General features: G+C 45.3%; 2 protein-coding genes across 3 annotated transcripts in view; both read left to right on the top strand.

Moving 5' to 3' along the window:
• Window positions 1-1012: 1012 nt before the first annotated feature.
• On the top strand, window positions 1013-5473 carry sh3bgrl3 (SH3 domain binding glutamate-rich protein like 3). The gene is made up of 3 exons (XM_076171550.1): window positions 1013-1141; window positions 3255-3422; window positions 3664-5473. The coding sequence occupies exons 1-3, from the start codon at window positions 1097-1099 to the stop codon at window positions 3727-3729; spliced, it is 279 nt and encodes a 92-aa protein (XP_076027665.1). The 5' UTR covers window positions 1013-1096; the 3' UTR covers window positions 3730-5473.
• Window positions 5474-6492: 1019 nt separating this feature from the next.
• The window catches only part of trappc9 (trafficking protein particle complex subunit 9), a 110524-nt gene continuing 96186 nt past the window's right edge, over window positions 6493-20830 (top strand). Inside the window, exons 1-9 of one of the 2 annotated variants that reach the window (XM_076171580.1) lie at window positions 6493-6559; window positions 7236-7831; window positions 9099-9244; window positions 9353-9478; window positions 10041-10067; window positions 11650-11771; window positions 12857-12982; window positions 13409-13625; window positions 16053-16196. In XM_076171580.1, coding sequence (XP_076027695.1) covers window positions 7248-7831; window positions 9099-9244; window positions 9353-9478; window positions 10041-10067; window positions 11650-11771; window positions 12857-12982; window positions 13409-13625; window positions 16053-16196 — 1492 coding nt within the window. In that variant the 5' untranslated portion in view covers window positions 6493-6559; window positions 7236-7247. The remainder of the gene's footprint in view (window positions 6560-7235; window positions 7832-9098; window positions 9245-9352; window positions 9479-10040; window positions 10068-11649; window positions 11772-12856; window positions 12983-13408; window positions 13626-16052; window positions 16197-20830) is intronic. The other variant, XM_076171581.1, reaches the window with a different exon arrangement.

A 20830-nucleotide genomic window follows, 5' to 3' on the forward strand; every position in this document is an offset into this window, starting at 1 on the left:
CCCTGTAAACACTGCACCCATGAGATCATCATACTAACAACACTGATGTCATTTGAGTCGGCACAGAGTCTTGTCACGTCAGCATTCACTGTAAGGTAAGTACGAGACCACGCCTCTAAATCATTGAGTTCAGATGTTTCATTCAGTTCCATTGCCACAGGTGCAATGAAATAATTCCTACTATGTGACACACACACACACTACACACCTAGTTGTTGTGAATGTGAACCTGAGCCCTCCTCTCTTCTGTGTGCTCAGCAGTAGTGAATGCAGTGGTGGAGCTCAGGTGCTCTTAGATGCTGACTGAGGGGAAACTCCTTGTGTTTCATGTTGCACACTTGGGATGTTACTTCAGATTCAGATTGTGGGTCAAATGTTGTGTGCTGCAAAACCCTAAAACATCAGCTAAACTCATGAGGAATGATGGGTTGTAATAAAGGAGACATGGAAGTCTTTGTTTTGACAGATGGAAGAGAGCAGGAGTTGTGTCTGTGTACCAACAAGGATTGTCTCTGGGGACTCTGGAAGACTCCTCCTGGTTTGACTCCAGCTGGTTGTAGTGACGCGCACACTCACACTTGAGCATGAATACTCTGATTATAGAAGTCAGATTTTGGAAAAATGTTTTCTTGAAATGTTACAAGATTAAAGTAAGAAGTCTTAGTTGAGTAAACGGTTCCACATCCATAACGGGAAGTTAAAACAGATCGCTTGATGGAGGAGCATGTGACCTTTTCACTTCCTTTCACAGATCTATGTTTGCAACATATTCGTACAGACGTTTGTGGAGAAGATAAAGAACAAAGAGGTTGATTTATGTGATTGGTAAGATTCTCTTGGCTGAATTTCACCCCCAACAAAATGATGTGTTAATGATTTATTGTTACTGTAACTCACATACGACGTCAGGGTTCTTCATCCACCACTGTTACGTTAAACTAGTTTGAAGTTCCCACAATCATCACCCGCTTTCTGCCACTTCTGCTTTTATTCTGAAAATAAGACGAGCGCACTTCCGGTCTCTCCCTCGTTTATTAGTGTAACTTGTCGTGGCGCTGCAGGCAGATTGACAAAGACAGAAGAAGGAGCCGCAGCTATGGGGATCAAACTCTACTACACCACCGTCACAGGCTCCCGGGAGGTGAGTCCACTCTTTTAATCCTCACTGTCTTTGTTATATTTGTGTTTTTATTTGGTAACATCCGCTAACGGCGCAGAGTCCAGACACACCCAGCAGCAGCCTGTCAGACTGTGGGCCTGCAGCTCACCGTCCACTAATCTACCTGCTCCGATCATAACGAAGCGAATACATCAGCATTATCATTAAGAATAAAGTTATCTTTTATCATTTTATCTAAACGTCATTAATGTCATGCAAAGCCGAGCTCCATCTTCTGTTCCGTTATGTTGGCAGAGGGAAGCTGCGGTTCCTCATCGAGCAGCTTTAACTCCTTTAACATTATTTAACCTTATAATATAATAATAATATACTTTTTATTATAATAACTTAACCTATCTTGGTGCTGTTTGGGTCCAGAATGATGAGACGGCCTGGATAAGAGGAGCCGCGGTACCGTTCTCGTTTCCGGTTTAGAGAGAACTCTACACCAAACTCCATTTACAAACACAACTGTTTCAGCTTGACTCGCTTATAGGAAACGGACACTTAAATAACGACACAAAATATATATGAACGTTGTAAGAGAATCATAATTACACGCGTTAATCCTACATTATAATACTATTAAAGTCACAGCTTTATTTTGGGTTGGATAAGATGTGAATTATGTGGTGTTGTGATGTTTTATTCTTTCTCATAGAGTTTGGTTTGTTTTCCTCCATGGAAGAGAATCAGATCTTTATAAAAGAAGCTTGTCAGACTTCAGATAGAGATCAAGACTTTGAAATAAAACTGTGAACTTAAATCTGAAGCAGATCCAGCGTGTGTGTGTAGATGAACTGGACAAACATCTGGAGTCAATTAGGGTGTGTGAGGAATCCAAATGGTGCTGTGCTCATGTTTGATCCCTCCAAGCTGCTGGAACATCCGCCTGAAAACACAATAAAAGCCATTTCATCCACATTTCAGGCTCCAGTCACTAAATCAAGTGACGCAGGTCTGAACTCATTCTGTCACATCAGAATCTGGCCACAGTTTCAAATCTAGTCGTCCAGTTTATGTCATAAATGTGAGAACGGATAAGGTAAACAACATTAAAATGCCTCAAACTGAACCCGGAAGTCCCGTATAATTTCATGTTTTTTTCGTAGTTTTCTGTCCACTCCAGCTAAATGAAGTTCCATCTGTGTGTGTGTGTGTGTGTGTGTGTGTGTGTGTTGGCAGCTGAGTGGCGGCCTGTTTCCAGTTTCCAGTTGGTTCTGTGCTGGGGTGTGGTGACTTTACAAACAACCCCCACCCAACTTCCTCATTCGCCCACAAGATAGCTGCATGTTCACCCGTTCCATTAATCATCAACCATCCGTCTGATAAGGCCGCTGCTTCTTTAAAGGCACAGGAGCTTAGTAGGACCCCCCCCACCCCACCCCACCCTCCAGTGTGTGTGTGTGTGGGCCAAACAAGGATGGAAGAGGTGTTTTCCATTGTTTTTTTCTGTTTCCATGGGAAACAATGAAAAGTCATGGAAATGTTTTTTTTTTTTTTTGATGAATCTATTAAAGCCAGAACCCTAGAACTCTTATATTTTTATTCCCTTGAGATCTGCTCTTGCGTCATGGTGGGGAGCCAGCCTGTGACGGTTGCCAGGAGATGTCCCGGTGTGACTCTGTATTCTGGCTCCATATCTAATAATGCACGCTTATCTGGCCAACAATCTGTAGAAGATACAGTAAGTTTAACAAAAACATAGAGGACAAGGACCTACTGGGAGTTTGTCATTGAATAAGTGAGGTTCACAGAGACGCAGCAGCTGTACAGGTGTGCAGGTGTGCAGGTGTGCAGGTGTAGAAGCCCTCAGGTGTGTTTCAGATGAACAGTGGTGTTTCAGATTCATGCCGTTTGAATTGTTACATGACAGATGATTCATAGTGAGTATGTGTAGTTATATTAATATTCTGCCAGTCATTCATTCATTCTCCACTTTGTCCTGAGGAAAGAAACAGTCTAACAGTAACAGTGGCCACCACACAGAAGTTGTGGTGGCCATTACAGTAACATGCCAGCCCAGGAGCCATTATGCCTCCTGCCTCAGCCTTAATGTCCTGAGCTGATGATGAGCGCCGGTCTTCTGTTGCAGGTGAAGTCTCAGCAGGCAGAAGTGATCAGAATCCTGGACAGCAAAAGCATCAGCTACCAGCTGATCGACATCTCTGTGGGGGGGCAGGTCCGGGACGAGATGAGGAGCAAATCTGGGATCCCCACCGCCGTGCCCCCCCAGCTCTTCAACGAAGACCAGTACTGTGGGGTGAGGACACTTTGAGCTTTAACCCTTAAAGTATGAAGTCCTGAGCTGACACTTTACCGTGAGGCCGTCTGGACTGAAACTCTGTTAAATGTCAGAGCTTTGCCTCAGCGTGTGTTTCAGTGATTTCAGTTAGAGCAGCCACAGGTGCAAAGGTCCTGATCTAAACTTCCTTCCTGTTCTGTGATGTCATGATGTCTTTCCTGTCTCTCTCTTTGCTGATGGACATTTTTCCTCTCCGCAGAACTATGAAACATTTACTGAGGCGGTGGAGGCGGATACAGTGGATCAGTTTCTGAAGCTGGCATGAGGAGGACCTGAGTCCTGATCCTGGTCTATGCTACCCCCCCAACCACTCCCCCCCTGCTTAGTAAAGACCCTCATCCAGTCTTTCTCAGCCCCACTCACTCGCACTCGCCTACTTTCCATGCCATGATTTAAAAAAATGCCAAATATCTTCTATCCACCTAATCAAACACACACACATGCACACACACACACACACACACACACTTATATCCCCCCTCCTGCACATTAGACTCACTCTGCACCTGTCCCTTGTGTGTATGATTCTCTCTCTTATTCTTTTCCAGCCCTTCCCTGTGTAACAGAAGCGTTAATAGCCCTCCTTGTCCAGTAGGAAGCGATTGTGTGTCTAAATCTGCTCTAATTGGGTCGACTTCATCTTTCACCGGAGATGAAACTGTTCCACTGGTGTGACATCATTCACCCCGGACTCTTCCCGCTCCTCTGCACACCAAACGGGACATCACTGTTCAGTCTTACGTACTTTGTTGTGTTGTTCTAGCCTTCAGATTCCCACGTTGTACAGGACCGCACATTGTACCTTACCTGGATGCAAATGCACACGGACGTAGCAGGAACAACAATGTCTTAAACTCAATCAATGATGTGAAGTCTCATAGTTAAACGATGCCTCTATGCTCACCCAAGCCCCAGTATGTGACAGGAGATGCGGCTCTCGCTGTGCTCACTGCTGCTTCCTGTATCTGGGTCGGTCACCTTGGAGCCCTGTTTGCTTTTACACCTGCATGTTCATGTGGCTCGTCCTCCTCTGCCTGCTGTAACCGGCGCTCAGGAGTTCTACTGCATCAATAATGACAGATGAGGTCGTATGCTGTGACCTCTGAGCCCCTGAGCTACCTAACAATGGCCTCAGTCTTAATATTATGTTTGCAGTGAACTTGTGGCCCCTGGTGACTCCGCTGTGCAGGGACAGAGGAAGCATTCTAAAGGAAGCAGCTCTCTTGTTAGATATTGGGTGAGGTGATCATGAGGTCATTTGTCATTGTCTTTAGTCGGACAATTCACAGTGAAAAACATTCCATTATGTTTGATTTGGTGCCAATGTGATTGACTTGTTGCATATGGACATTCACTGTAGTATTAGCTTCAGCAGCTCTTCCTCGCCATCTTGTATTCTCCCCAAAAACCACATGTGTAACTTTGAAAGACGGCATGTGATGTATTCTGTATCCTGGCCTGTCGGTGCAAAAGAAAACAACAACAAAAGGCCAGGATGTGAATGTTGTTGCACTTGACTTCGTAGCTAAACTGCTCGTGTTGATCTGATGTTACATGGCTCATTGTCCAGGGTGTGAAGATGCAGCAGCATGACTATGCACAGAAACTCTGCCTCAGTGTGAACAGACAGAGGGAAGCTGTTATCTTTGGTTTGACCTCAGTGCACCCCGATATGTACGGGAAAAACGAAGGCTGTGTTTATTTCAATGCTTTTTATTTGTTGGTAATCATTCCTTTAATTGATCTCCATAGTAATGTACTGAATATCATGAATCTCTAAACTGAAGACAGCACGGTTTCCTCATCTTATTTGTTACAGCGGTGAAACCCTCCACGAAACAAGACACACGGTTTGGGATCCCTAATAGTGACTTCACACAATATTTTTGCACTGTTTTGTAAGTCAGTGGTTGTAGATGTTTGCCTGTTATTGACAAGTATTCACTATGAACTATATTTTAAAACATTCCATGTCTCTTTAAGCTCCTGCTTTGCTTTTGGACCAATTCCCCTTTGGCCAAAAAAGAGGAAAATAGTGAATAAAAATGCTGTTGTCTTCCAAGAAGATTGTGAAACGTGATTATTGGTTAAAAATAAAATGGAATTGAGTCTAATGAAGTGTTATTTTCATCCTTGGGTCTTTTGAAGGGACATTTTACAGCATAGTGTAGAAATGTCTGTCCGACCACTAGAGGGTCATTGGTAATTTGCAAGTCAGTGGAAAAATCTAAGGGTCACTAAAGTCACATGGATGAGAGCTGCAGCGTCAGCTCCTTAGTTACTGAGCAACACACTCGTTAAATAGAAACAATACACAGCAGCAACCATGTTGTGGAGCAATGCAATGCAAAACATAATAATATAATAATAACAGTTGTTAGATAGTCAAATACAGACTCAAGAACAAAAGTGTACCTTACAACATGATCAAATAATGTAATAGTGATGAACATAATATGAATAAAACGTCTATCTATACATGTCAATGTATTTTGTAATCGCATTTGCAGTTCCTGCTTTCGCCTCCAGGTGTAGCTAACGTACATATACCTGACCAACGAATGGTAAAGACTGTTGCTACCCGATTTGGACCCGGAAACCTGATTTGGCCTACGCAGACGTCAGCTGTCCCAGGTGTCGTAACAGGAAAATGGAGCCCGGACGCCCCAAAGAGCGGTAGAAGGAATAAGATGATATTTATTTCAAAATAAATGCAACCAAAAGAAATCAAACAAGCAGCTACCTTTTTGAAGATTTTCTTTGAAGATAACAGTGACCGATACCAAACACTACACAAAATGCAATGCAAAGTATGCAATAATACTCATCTTTACAGAGGAAATGTGTTAAAATACATCCAGGCACCACGAACCAACACCGGTTACTTAAGATGAATTTTAAACAGGTTATAGTATCGCAACAGGTTATAGTATCACAGGCAGACTAAGTTCACATCCGGATCTTATCTTGAAAAGAACAGGTTGGATCTTATTTTGAAAAAGCGGAAGTTTCACTGTTGATTCCGGCGTCCAAACCTCCACAGCAGCAGAAGAAGAAGGAAGGTCTCATCTGACAGCTTTCCTCTCTGGATCAATGTGAGTGCATGAACCTTTGAGTTAAAAACAAACGATCCCAGTCTAACAGAGGAAATAAAGCGCGCATTACGTCACCGGATCTTGAGTTAGCGCCACTTTATGAACTGTCACGCGCGGCTAATTCATACTGTAGCTAGCTCTCAACCTAGCTTAACTAGCTTGCGATACTTGTCCCGAAACGTCAAACAGCTGACTGTAAACTCTTTAATTTAATGTACCATTTGGCTAAATGTCTTCCCTACTCCCGTCCCGGCGTTTTCTTATAGAGCTGTCACATATTGGGTAGCATTCAGGGGCAAACTCTCGGTTATTTCCACTTTTAGCTGCTGCCGGTGTTTATGTTTATGTAGCAAACACACGCAGCTCTGTGCTAAATGAACATTCAGTGAAGGAGAGGTGAGGATGTATAATTCTATATTTTGCTACTAAACGTTCAAGCCGACGGCTTCATTCAGGTGTCACCGGTTGTACAGCAGGTTTGTGTCCGCGCTGACTGTGTTGTTTGGGTGTCCATATACTTTTGGACACTTTGCTGTTCACCTTCTGCTTCACATTGAATTCATGCACTCGCAGCAAAACGGCTCATACTGCAGACACACACACACACACACACACAGCTGCAGATGCATGGACAGCGCTGTCTAATAAATGTCTTTATGTATTGTTTGATTTAAAGCCACATGTCAGGATGAGCGTCCCAGACTACATGCAGAGTGCTGAGGACCACCAGACTGTGCTGGTGGTGGTCCAGCCTGTGGGCATCGTCCCAGAGGACACGTTCTTCAGGATCTACAAGCGCATCGCCAGCGTGAGCCAGGTGAACATCAGGGACTCTCAGCGCCTCCTCTACATCCGCTACCGACATCACTACCTGCCCGAAAACAACGAGTGGGGCGACTTCCAGACGCATCGGAAGGTGGTGGGCCTCATCGCCATCACCACCTGCTCCTCGGCCAAAGAGTGGTCTCAGACGGCCGACCGCTTCCACGGGCAGAAGGAGATCTACAGCTCCACCCTCTACGACTCCCGCCTGCTGGTGTTCGGCCTTCAGGGAGAGATCGCAGAGCAGCAGCGCACAGACGTGGCCTTCTACCTCAGCTGCGACGAGTGTCCCGACGTGGAGAGGAGGGTGGAGGACTTTGTGGAGTCCATATTTATTGTTCTGGAGTCCAAGCGGCTGGACCGGGCCACAGACAAGTCTGGAGACAAGATCCCCCTGCTCTGTGTGCCGTTTGAGAAGAAGGACTTTGTGGGTTTGGACACTGACAGTAGGTGAGTTGCTCCTAACCTCAGGAGGAAAACACAACCAGCCTTTGTTTGTTCATGTAGTTGATGCTGTTTCTTACATGAAGCATGAGTTGGTGTGTTCTTTAGTCTTTTACATAACTGTCAACCTTGCTTGCTCAGAAAGTTCCTCTCAAAAATCCTCCTTTTGATTTTTGCTGTGGTCATTTTGGTTCCTTTACCTCTTTTTGTTTGTCTTTCTTCTTTTCTTTCTCTCATACTGTCCTGTGAGTTTGTTGTTGGGTGTGAAAAGGTGAGCTGTTAGACTCATTACTTAAGTTAAAGCCATTCCAAACCCCCACCACCACCATCTTCAGCCCCACCATGAAGGAAAACAGCCAAACATCTGCTCATGGCTCTGTGCCAAACTCATCGCTCCTCTACAGAGTTCAGGGTTCAATAGCAGGGAAATCTGAAAAGCCTTAGCGCCGCATTGACCTAAAGTCTAGAAATGACATCTAAGTGAGGGGCAAGGTGTTAGGAGTGAATCAAATAGAAGGAGTTCCATGTTGATACTCAACTGACTTGAACTTTAACCTTTAGTTGACTTGTCAGTCAGTTTTAAAAAGCTGTTGCTGATGAAGGAAAGTCCCGGTATAAGATGTTGTAACACATGCTAAAGCACTGCTATGGTCCTGTTCTTGGAGGAGCTGATGGGTTTGGACTCACAAAGCACATTACTGAGGTTTCTTCCAGCTTCATAAGAACCTTAAGAGTTTACCAGGGCTCTGATCTGGCTGGGGAAGCTGGAGAGGCAGGCTGGCCACATGGATCTCATATCTCCGATTCATGGAAGCGTATGGCGTTGGCACAATGACGTTTGGCTTTCATGGCTCCTCTTAGAGCAGCTTCTCATTATGGTTCTGTTTGGTCTCAGCAGTTTCACTTACACAGTAGTCTCTCCCCAAAGACAGTATCAGTGTTAAAGATGCTAGATGTGTGTGTGCTAAAGAGTCGTCTCTCCCTGTAACAGTTACAGTTACAGTAACGTAGAGTTAAGAGAATCAAACCTCCCAGACTGGATTCTGACCCAAACCACAGCAAAGCAAAGGAACCTCAGGGCTGAATCCAGTCTGATGCAGTTAGGAGACGTTACCTGTCCTCACCTGACCCTCCTAAGATCCCTGTTCTCCCTATGAACAGTCTCAGTATCTCTATCCTGGTGAAGCTGTTGTGTTGTTGTGCCACACACACACTGCTTCCTCACTCACACTAGAGTCTGCTGCTGAAACTCTTCCTCCTGCTGTTCCCTCAGACATTATAAGAAGCGATGCCAGGGACGTATGAGGAAGCATGTGGGGGACTTGTGTCTCCAGGCAGGCATGCTGCAGGACGCCCTGGTCCACTACCACATGGCCGTGGAGCTCCTCAGGGCGGTCAACGACTTCCTGTGGCTCGGCGGTAAGTATGACTGACTCATACTCCAGAAGTTACTGTTGTTCTTTTCTTGTTATTGTCTCTCAGGTATCTATTTAAATGTGATCATGTGGCCGTGCTCTTGTCCTGTAGCTGCCTTAGAAGGTCTTTGCTCAGCCTCAGTCATATTCCACTACCCCGGAGGCACAGCGGGGAAGATGGGGGGACGCAAGCCCAGCATCTCCCAGCCAGCAGACGCGGGGAAGCGGCACAGACCAGGTAAGCATTCTGTCTTTGTCTAGAGCGAAAAAAGGAAACAGAACTAAAGGCGGGCAAACAGATTTCCTCCGGAAGGGACGACGGTTTACAAGCTGCTGCTGCTGCCTGTGAGTGGCATCTGAAGTGTGTGTGTGTGAGAGAGAGAGAGAGAGAGAGGAACCTCCCCGCTGACTGTCAGCGCAAACACAGCACAGCTTTGCTCAGCTAAACTGCTTTGTGTGTGTGCATATAAACTGATGCTGATGCTCCCCTCCTTTAACCTTGAAAACTTATCTCATTTGTTTTAACATCATTGATTCTGTCTCAGTGCTCAGTTATTAACATTCTATTCACTCAGCTTTAACACACACTCTGAGCTAATACAGTGGATACGTCCTTCAAGGGCTCATTAGCAGAGGTTTATCCTATTTTAAACACTAAATTCAGTATGGTTAACCCAGTTTAGACCATAAAGCTGTGAACCTGCAGTCAGGCGGCATGTCGGCCAGTTGTTGTGACTAACAGCGCTAACACTGCAGCTTGCGTCATGGAGTCAATCTGCATTCTCTCTCTCTGTCTGTAGGGGCACAGGAAGTTCTCATTGACCCAGGTATGCTATGCCTCAAACTAACCCACATACTGTAGCCATAGAAACCATTCCACCTGTTTGCTTGCTGTCTCTGTGTGTGTGTGTTTGCCCCACATGTGCTTTCTCTCCCTGATCATTTGTTCCTTGGTAGTTTGAGATTTAAGTTGGAGTCGTTCCTTTGTTGTCCTCCTTTGATGACCGCTGCTGCTTTTGATTTAAGCTCCTCCCCTAAGGGGCTCCATTATTCTAACAAGGCAAATCTTAATCGGCATATAAAAATCAGTCAACTTTAATAGAGAATATTTGCTGAACCTGAACACTCAGCAGATTGAAGTGGAAGGTGAGTTCCTCTGAAGCAGCAGCAGGTGGCAGTGCAGCCTCATCGGTCCATGGCTGCATGTTGAACGCTGCTGCCTCCTGACTGAACAGCTTCATCCCCACCAGCCTCCCATCATCGGCTCTGGGAGAACACAGATCAAACCCTACATTCATATTTTCTGTTTGGGTTTTGTAGTCACAGCGTTTTTATGAAGCTCTGTTGAGTTTTTGCCTGAAAGCTGCTTGAGCTCTTTGGCCGTAGATCCGTACACCGCGGCCTCTCATTACACACACACACATGCGTCACCGTGACAGCACGATGTCACTGCTGTGGACACGGCCCCGTTGCTAGGCGATGCACTCTCGATCGATATTTGTATTCTAATCAGATTTGAGATGAGCCGCACCTCGCAATTACTTTTGAAATATTTTGGTCTCATTTCTAACTCGAAGCCAGAGGCCCCAGAGCGTCCTGTCAATCACATCATCTTTAAAGGAGCAGGGGGGAGATGAAGCCCTGTCTCATGTTCCTGTTGTGTAGCAAATGTGAGCATTTAAGGAAATGAAACGATGCTCAGGAGCCTGAAATACATCAAACTCCATATATTTGTTATCTGTTCACGTACGTCATTAGATGGGCTCTTTGTTTAGATCTATTTATCTACAGCAACATGTGAGCATTGTGCTGCAGTTAAAGAGGTAAACCTGTATGATCTAACACAGTCCTGCTATGCTTCCTATGAGTTCCTACCTTTGCTGAGGTTTGACTATGTTCAGTTTCTGTTGACTTATCGTTTTTGCTTTTCCCAGATTTTTCAAAGCACCTTTTTAGTTTGAGTCCATCCCATCATGATTGTATGTATTTGTGTGATCTACTTCAGTAACACACACACACACACACACACACACACACACACACACACACACACACACACACACACACACACACACACACACACACACACACACACACACACACACACACACACACACCCAGTAACTCCAGCTCAGGATATCACCCAGATGAATGAACACATGCAGTGTAGATAAAACCTGAACCTGCTTCACAAAGGTGGGATGCATTGTGTTAGATTGATCACATAGAGTAAATCTATCCATCTCTCTGTGTGGATCATTATCTGTGTCCGCCACAGGAGACCTGTTACATTTTGATGTACACATTAGCAGGAGTCAGTCCTACATGTTCCTCCCCTCCTGTTGTGTTCAGGACACACTGATACCTGCTTCCTCCCTGATCACACCCTGTCCTGTGTTTTGACCCAAGGGGCCCTCACAGCCAACGGTATCAGTGCAGACACCAGCGCTGAGATCGGACGAGCAAAGAACTGCTTGAGTCCCGAGGACATTATCGACAAATACAAGGAGGCCATTTCCTACTATGGAAAGGTACGGAACAGAAACGCTGCTCACACTGAAGGAGCAAGCTGATATCAGGTTTCATAGACTGAAGTGACTGAAGTAAATTGTGTAATTTGTCGAAATTTACTAAATGCCATTATATTTATAAATGGATGGCACTGAATTGGAAATGATGTGTCTTTAATTAATGTCTATGTCATTAATATATCATTTTATTAATTTAATTTAAGTACATGAAACATTTGAAGACTAAATACAGACATATAGTTGATATATTGATGTGTTGATAAGCAGCGACGTCAGGATCCATGTCCTGCTGTAATACTCAGCCAGTTCAACAGGGGGCAGTAATTCACTGAGTTTGAGCCCATGCTTACATGCTGACAGCAGCTGTTTATGACTGAATGATCCGTTCTGTGCAGAGTTTAATGCAAAGGTGAAACCAAATCTATAAAGAAAGAAGAACCTCATTAATCAATGGTAATTTGTTTTATTATAAAGCAGTATCAGATTGTCTCCATGTTCTTCTGTATCTGCCCATAGTCTAGCTTTTTCATTTAGTTCACTGTACTCAAAGAATAGTATTTAAGTTCCCCTAATGCTTTGGGAGTCTCACTCTACCAGACTATTCAGAAGCAATCCTCTTCTTTATCTTCATTATTATAATTGCCTTCTTACACTGACTGACCTTTCTCCGCTGCGCCTTTACCTGGGCCCAGTTCATTCAAAATTTAATTACACCTGAATACATATCAGATATTAATTGAATTTTAATAAGGAGACGGTGGAAGTGGAGGGAATTTGGGCCAATGCAGTATAAAGCATATATAAATGTTCACCATCAAGTGCAAAGCCTCAGTAGCATTAGTTTGGGTTTCCTCTCAAAATGAAAGAACAACTGGAATCTCTGTAAAACAAGCAGCAAAGGATCCCACTTATCAGCCTTGTCAGTCATCCCATGTCTGCACCGGAGGCTCTGTCGTGACTGATGAACAAAAAAAACCCTACCCTCCCGATGATGAGGTTGATTGTTGAAGGAAAGGCAATCCTCATTGACTATTCATTTTTCATTAACGCTGAGCTTCCCCCCGTCCTGCTCTTATCTCCCACAGTACAAGAATGCAGGCGTGATTGAACTGGAGGCGTGTGTGAAAGCCGTCCGGGTGCTGGCCATTCAGAAGAGAGCCAGGGAGGCCTCTGATTTCCTGCAGAATGCTGTTTATATCAACCTGGGTCAGGTACCTGCATTCGGCAGAGAGAATAAGTTCTCCCAGCCATGATTTGAAACTCTCTGAGCACTGATATTACCGTCTGAAGATGAACCCTGCTGCTTTCTCTGGATTCTTTTATCTCTAAATGCTTGAGTGAGTCTTGCTCCCTCACATGACTCACCCAGCCAAGAAAACTCTTTTGTTGAGCCTCTTCTCTCTCAGTGATGTCATATCACAGCAGCGTGAGACTCCTGCTAGGTTTTGTTATCTGATTTAAAAAAAGCAGCAACATTTTGTTCCGGTTTATTGATCTCTGTAATTACAACCTTCAGCCCAAACAGCTTCCAGTAGTCTAACTAATGCTCGTACTTAGGAAGGTGTCACAACCCAAAGGAAGAGAAAAGATCCCTCCATGTCGCAGCCGCACTGATATCTATCACTCCATAATTGCAGCTGTCGGAGGAGGAGAAGATCCAGCGCTACAGCATCCTGTCAGAGCTCTATGAGCTCATCGGCTTCCGTCGAAAGTCGGCCTTCTTCAAGCGTGTGGCAGCCATGCAGTGTGTGGCCCCCACCATCCCAGAGCCCGGCTGGAGGGCCTGCTACAAGCTACTGCTGGAGACGCTGCCTGGATACAGCCTCTCCCTCGATCCAAAGGATTTTAGTAAAGGTAGGCAACCGTGTGTGTGTGTGTGTGTGTGTGTGTGTGTGTGTGTGTGTGTGTGTGTGTGTGTGTGTGTGTGTGTGTGTGTGTGTGTGTGTGTGGGTGCGTGTGGGTGCGGGTGTGGGTGTGGGTGCGTGTGCGTGTGTGTGTTGTAGACACTTTGGCTCAGTCTATACACTACACTCCTGGCTCTATAGGTTCTTGACCCATGCTCAGTACTCCCACTCTATTGTAAGAGAATGTAAACACCAAAGAGAACGCTCACGGTGAAAATAAAAGCTCAAGGACATTTGTGTTTCTCTCATGATTAATATTTAATGGAAGAAGGTTTCTGTGAACAGTGAATACAAAGAGTCTGCAGGTTAACGGAAATAAATTCTTTGCAAAATCCTACATGTTGGTTTTGCTCCCTTCACACAGCTTTGATCATCAGGAAGTCTTAACCATCAAAAATCAACAAATCACTAAGCTTGTTAAACTCTGCAGCTTTATTTTGTTGCACACGCCTGGTGAACTCAACATGGTGGTGATGACAGCATGTCAGTGGACAAGCTGCTCTAGCTCTGCTCTAGCTCTGCTCTAGCTCTGCTCTAGCTCTGAGGCGTCTCTTCATCACACGCCGCTGTGATTTGCACGCTATTTAAAACTTTTCAGATGAGCAATGTGAGGGGCTGAGAGGAGAATGACTCATTAGCACACTAGTCACATTTACACTCCATGGCTCCTGCTCCACCTGGACAGGCTGAACTCACAGGTGACTCCCACACTCTGGAGGTCTAAGGTGCTGCTTGTTGTGATTACACTGTAAAAATAGAGCTTGAATTCAATTAATATTATGATAAGTGTTGCTTGTAAACGCTCCAGGTTCTCCTAACTCCATCTCTAATACGTAAGGCTAAAGTAGAGCCGAGTTTTTCTCTTTCTTTGTCTTACAAAAGCTCTAAACTGCAGGTTCCCACGGTGACCCGGCTCTGTGCTGAGGCTCCTCAGAGGCGTGGTGACGAGGCAGCGTGTCAGGTGGGACTGCACGGAACAATAAGATGGACTACTGAGTTCAAGCGAGGAGGAAAATGGGGATAAATTGCGCATTCCACTGAGGTTACTGTTCCCTCAGATACAGCAAATGGAGTTTTAAGTGCTTCAGAAGTCCCATTTCTTTCAATACGTCTATGTATCTTCTGCGAGGAATGGGCGGTGTTCTTCCTTCCTTCCTTCCTTCCTGTCATGCTCCCTAATAACGTCTGTGTTCCTTATATAAGCCCCCCTTTCATACTCGTGCTCAGTAACGGTGCTTTACAGTGAGGTGACGGTACGGTGAACACGCTTGACGGTATGGAGCCTTTTGACTCTGAGGTTCTGGATGACAGCATGATTGCTTGGGCGGCAGCAGCAGCGGTGACATTATCTTGATGTTGTGTTAATTGGATTGCCAGACACCTCTACTTCTTCTGGGCTCCAAATGACCACAAATGAAGCCGTTTGTCCCGTAGGAGGCGGCGGCTCGGCCCGTAGAGGAGCAGGAGTGTTCTGGATTACTGGCCCCGCTGATAAGAGCCGCTTTTGGCAGACAGGTGAAACTCAGCTATTTTTACCTTAGCGCTTAGTGCGAGCACAGTCATGACCGGGAGAAAATAGCTTAAGAAAGATTTGCATTCTCAGTTTGTTCAGATGGCAGAACTCAGTCAGACTGAATACTAACCCTGGCAGGAAAACGCTGATAGCTGAAAAGCGTCTTTGACATGATTTGACTATAGGAAGTGTTATTAAGGTCAGGGAATGTTTCTGTGTTCACCCCCGCCCTCCAACCATCCTCCTGTCCCTGCACTCCTCCCAGCATCTCTCCCCCCCTTCTCTCTCCCTCTCCCTCTCCCTCTCCCTCCCTCTCTCTCCCTCTCTCTCTTTCCCACTCAGTGAGTCAACGGTTGACAGCAGTAGCTCCCGGTGAAGGCCGAGGGTCTTACATAACAGCTAGTGTTAGGCTGGACTGCTATAAAGATGTGTGGTGGGCATGTGTAGAACGAGTGAGCGTGGCTGTCACGGCTCCACACAGGGACACACAGGGACACACGTGACCTGACGCTCACACTACACGGGAGATGTGCTTCATATTTTGGAGAAGCGTCCAATGTAAACATGGCTGTGTGTCAAGTGTGTGTGTGTGTGTGTGTGTGCTAGCATGCCAGGATAAATCCCATCCAGGGAAGGTCTGTCACACACACTCCTATCAGCTCACACATTCATATTAGTCACAAGTCAATATTATGAATTTCTCATCAGAAAGCATTTATTTACTGTCACAAACACCCAAACGTGTTTCAGACCTTTAAGTGTTCATTCAAGTATTGATAATAGTAAACACGCAGAGGGAATGTACCACAGCAGTACGGTGATGATGAAATGTCTGTCCTTCCTCTTCCTCTTCCTCTCTCTCAGGGACCCACAGAGGCTGGGCTGCTGTACAGATGCGTCTCTTACACGAGCTGGTCTACGCCTCCCGCCGCATGGGCAACCCTGCCCTGTCCGTACGCCACCTGTCCTTCCTGCTTCAGACCATGCTGGACTTCCTGTCTGATCAAGGTCAGTGCAGGCTCAGAGAGTGAGAATATGACTCTTTAGTTTTCATTCTCAGATTCAGACACGCTGACTCGCTTGCAGCTCCATGACCGGGCTTCCAAAATCTTGCAACGGCCACCCTGCGATGAGTAATTACACCATTACACCATTACACCATTATCCCTCCTGCGTAATGGCGTGCGACACAACAAAGGCAGCCTTTTCTTGGCCAGAGCGCAACATTGTGCTCTGACTGCTGCAGTTACTGGAGCCAGGTGAGCCAGACACTCACACACCGGCTGCACAATAGAGCTGCGTGTAATCCTGGGCTGGCTACAGAGCATGATGTGTGAGTGTGCGTGTGTGTGTGTGGGGGCAGGGGAAGGAGAAGGAAGGAGAAGAGGCCTGAACAGGTTGAAATGAGCTAACAGTATGAAATATTCAACAATGTCAGTGAAGGGACGTCTGCAGCAGTGTTGAAGGTTTGCTGCTGCTGCTGCTGCTGCTCCTTCTGTCGACACGACGACGACGACGACACACCTGCAAGGGATATAAGTACTACCACCTGATGGAGGTACTATCCTGATGCATATTTAGACCTCAAGTCGTGCATTGGCCTGATACACATAGGAACAGCTGTCTTTGTTTACTATTTATTTTCTCAAGCGAGTCAATTCTGTAATTCTGATCTGTAATCTAACAAGGCTGCACATCGTCTTCTCCTCATTCCCTATAAAACCCAATATGTATCCAGATTCAGATGCACATTGTAAACAGTATAATAATGAGTGGTATAATGGCAGCGACGAAGTGGCTGAGCCTGAAGGAGCTGTTCAGGTCTCAGCTGGTGTCATGAACAAACATAGCTCAGGTCTTTTAGGGAAGCTTTCACCTTTTCAGCGATGCTAAAATAGCTTCCCCTGCAGGTTATGCCAAGGTGAGAAGAGTGTGTCTAATTATGGCTGCTCTGCCTGAGAGAAGGGAGGCAGGTAGAATGAATAAAACACCGAGGAGGAAGGAAAGGATGAGCCGAGGAGTGAGGGGAGGTCGGGTCACGTGACTTAGACATCAGCTTAAGTCGCTTTGATTTCAGCCAAAGCTTCAGATAAATGAGACTGAAACTCCCCTGCTTCCCTTCAGTCAGATCTGGGAATGATAGACGGCTGCAGGTCTCAGTTGTGTAGAGTTGTGTAGTTTGTATCACCAGGACAGAAACACTCCATATGTGGTCGTCTTTTCACTGAATATCTCTCAAAGCAATGAACAGCAAACTCTCCTCTGCACTGAAGCCTCAAGCTGCCAGCTGATGAAGCAGGCAGTGTGACGTTTACATCACTCTAATCAGGGATCTCAGCACCATTTTAATGTAAGATTAACGACAAAGGTTTATGGATATTACGTATTAATTTAATCACATGTGCTCCCTGAGTTGATCATCTTCCATTTCCTTTCCTCTTTACCTTTGAACCAGCTGGTTTCAGGTCCATGAGAGAGTGATAATTACACTGAGACTGTTAGACGTCTCTGGTGAGGCCCCTCCCTCCCTCCCTCCCTCCCTCCCTCCCTCAGAGTTTCATACCATCGCAGCTTCCAGCTCTGTTGAATGGGACAGGGATGAATCAGGAGTTTGACAGCAGGTGTTGTTTCCCTGCTTCATTATAGCAGCGTGCTCAGAAGTGTCCCACATGAGCTTACACTACACCTGTGCTTCATTTACACATAAGGTATGGAGGCATAGGGACGCCCAGTCAGTCATCCCCCTGAGCCACAGTGTGTTATGGTGAGAAACGCTCTGCCTTTAACATCTGATGCCACACACCTTTCGGAGGGGATTGAGCTCCAGCATATTCTTCTGTTTTGGTAATGTAATTAAATTCCAGAAATACCTCAGAGCCTTCAGCCATGAAATTGAATCCAAAGTCAGTAACTTCTATTTATAACTAAGTAACTTTTGCTATTATTGAGGACTTTGTTAACCTCTTGTGTTTTTACAGTAAGTGTTGGATTGTGTCATCATACATTTGATGATGATGAGATTGACCTGTGACCTCTGAGAGTGAGACGATCTCACCCTGAGCACCTTAGGCTGTGTAATCGGAGAGACGTGGCTCAGGGCTGCTCCGGTGTTTCGGTGGACATAATGATCCTTGTTCACAGCTTTAATAAGTCTGTGAGGACGTCCTTGCCATCTTAGCAACATCTTGTCTCAGGTCATGAAGCTTGTTCAAGCAGGACGTGCTGAGCCAGAGCCGTGAATCCAACTGTGAAAGTCAGGAGGAAATAGTTCTCCTGAGTTAAATCTGAGCTATAAAGCTTCATTTTGGGGGAAACGGCAGTAGAAGAAACTGGGATGGAGGTGAAGCCAGTGGAACATTTTGTGCATCACAGATTGCCTCCAAAAGAGCTGATGGGGTATCATTTGACATATAACTCAATAGATGTTTTGCCCATGGTCCTTTAAAGCAGCACAGATACTTGTAATCCTGTAAACGTGTTTCAGTATGAAGTCATCTGACACCTGCTGCTCTGCAAACGATGTTGATCTCCATTCTGACACATTAGTAGCAAATAAAATGTCAAAGAACAAACAATGCTGTCAAAACCCCCCGAGCCCTCTTATTACCACTTCAAAATGTGTGTTTCACTGTTTATTGGTGTGTGTGTGTGAATGCAAGGTCAGCTGAAGGAGCGGTGGTAATAGGATCGTATCTAAGGTGAAGTACCAACAAATGTGCTCTCAGCCGTCTCACTCTCACTCTCAGGCTCTGACTCTTTTACTTTACCACGTCTTGTAAGCATATTTCTCAGAGTGATGCATTCTCAGTAAACTTTAGATTCATTTTGTGTTTTTCATCCAATCTGCCCTTTATCCGTCTTTCAATATGATTTTGTTTCTGTGCGGCTGCCACTGTGAGATGAGATTCCTTCTCTGCACTCCCCCAGCCTCTCCTTCCCCCTTTTGGGTTTTTGCAGGGATAAATGTGTTTCTCTGCTCGTCTGGCCTGTGTGTTCCAGCTGTCACACTCATAATGTGTGTGTGTGTGTGTGTGTGTGTGTGTGTGTGTGTGTGTGTGTGTGTGTGTGTGTGTGTGTGTGTGTGTGTGTGTGTGTGTGTGTGTGTGTGTGTGTGTGTGCTGTGTGGTCGTTGTCTGTAGCAGCCAGCCCGTAGAAAAGTGTGCAGGGATAAGTCAGAGTGTTGTATTTCCTCTACTTTCTCCCCATGGGCTTGATTATTGAGGGAGTAAATCAGAAGACGCAGTGTAAACAAGAGAAGCAGGATGTTGATATGACGTGTGTGTGCCCTGCAGCTTTAAGGGAAAGTTACTGAGAGGACCGGAGTCATGAGTTCATCATCATCATCATCATTCAGTCACCTCGGTCTCTGGCACACATGTACGTTCAGTCATCCATTAGAGATGCAACTAAACTATTCTTCATACATCAGTGATTTAGCTTTGAAGAGGAAATTATTAAGTTGTATGATCAGATTTGATTATAAGTTTACTTTACAGGCCATTTACCTGGAGCTGGAGAGTTGCCAGTTTGCCTCCAGGGCACTGCCGAGGTGCCCTTGGGCAAGGCACCGAACCCCCAAACCGCTCCAAGGGCGCCGTAGCAGGGCTGGGTCTGTTCTTCTTCTAAAAATACTTATGTATAAGAAGACACCCTGCTCCGGAAAATGACTCAAAACTTCTTTCCAATTTCCACTTCGGAGGAAAGTGACTGGACTTTGAATGTTTCATGCTGAGTTCATTAGTCAAGTCAATGTCCAAATAAAGGAACCAGACTTTTGGAAGCTTCGCCTTGTGAGTGCGACCCAATCAAAGTGTAAACAGCAGCTCAGAGTGCAGAGAGCAGTGTGTTGTGTCCTGAGTGGCCTGTAAACTGTGAGAGCTCGGACACGGCTAACAAGAGACGGACAAATATGTCATCAATCATAAACGCTTTAGGGCAAGGAGACAACAGAGCCGTAACTCCATCTCCTGCTCCATCATTTTTCACTGCTCTGTCCGTCTTCCTCTCCTGCATTCCATCCTTCCTCCATCCTTCCTCTACCTCCTTATTCTATCACTCTACCCTCGTCCCATCGCTCACTCTTCTATTTCTTCCTTCTATACATTTCTCTCAGGACTCATTTCTTTTACAGACTCATAAACTAACTCCAGTTACATGACGTGCAGTACTCTACCAGGACTCCAGTCACAGACTCGCTCACTTGGAGAGGACATAATCAACAGCTTCATTCTTGACTCTGACACCTCTGCAGAATGTTTGATACTCTGACTTCACTGTGGGCTTTACCTCGGTCTGGCTCTATGCACACAGGATACTGTTTACATTTAGACTCCTGCTCCAAACCTCCTTTTCTCTCTGTTAGATAAGATACAGAAATATCTTCACACTTATTTTGTTGAATATACAATAAAGTGTGGAAACATAACACAATTTAGACTTTGGCTTAATCCAGAAGCGTTCAGTCATAACTCTTCATCATGTTTTGTGTTAAGCTCACTGAATTAAAGTGAGAGTCTTTGAGCGTGGAAGTCTATTTTCTATTAATAGACCCTGGATGTTTCTAGAACATAAATAAACTCTATGTGAGTGTGTGAGCGGTGCAGGTCTCTACAAAGGTATTGAAGGTATTGATTGTGCAATAA

This window comes from Genypterus blacodes, unplaced genomic scaffold (genome assembly GCF_046128005.1).
Source record: "Genypterus blacodes isolate CSIRO-AG114 ecotype Tasmania unplaced genomic scaffold, CSIRO-AGI_Gbla_v1 ptg000258l_1, whole genome shotgun sequence".
Lineage (NCBI taxonomy): Eukaryota > Metazoa > Chordata > Actinopteri > Ophidiiformes > Ophidiidae > Genypterus > Genypterus blacodes.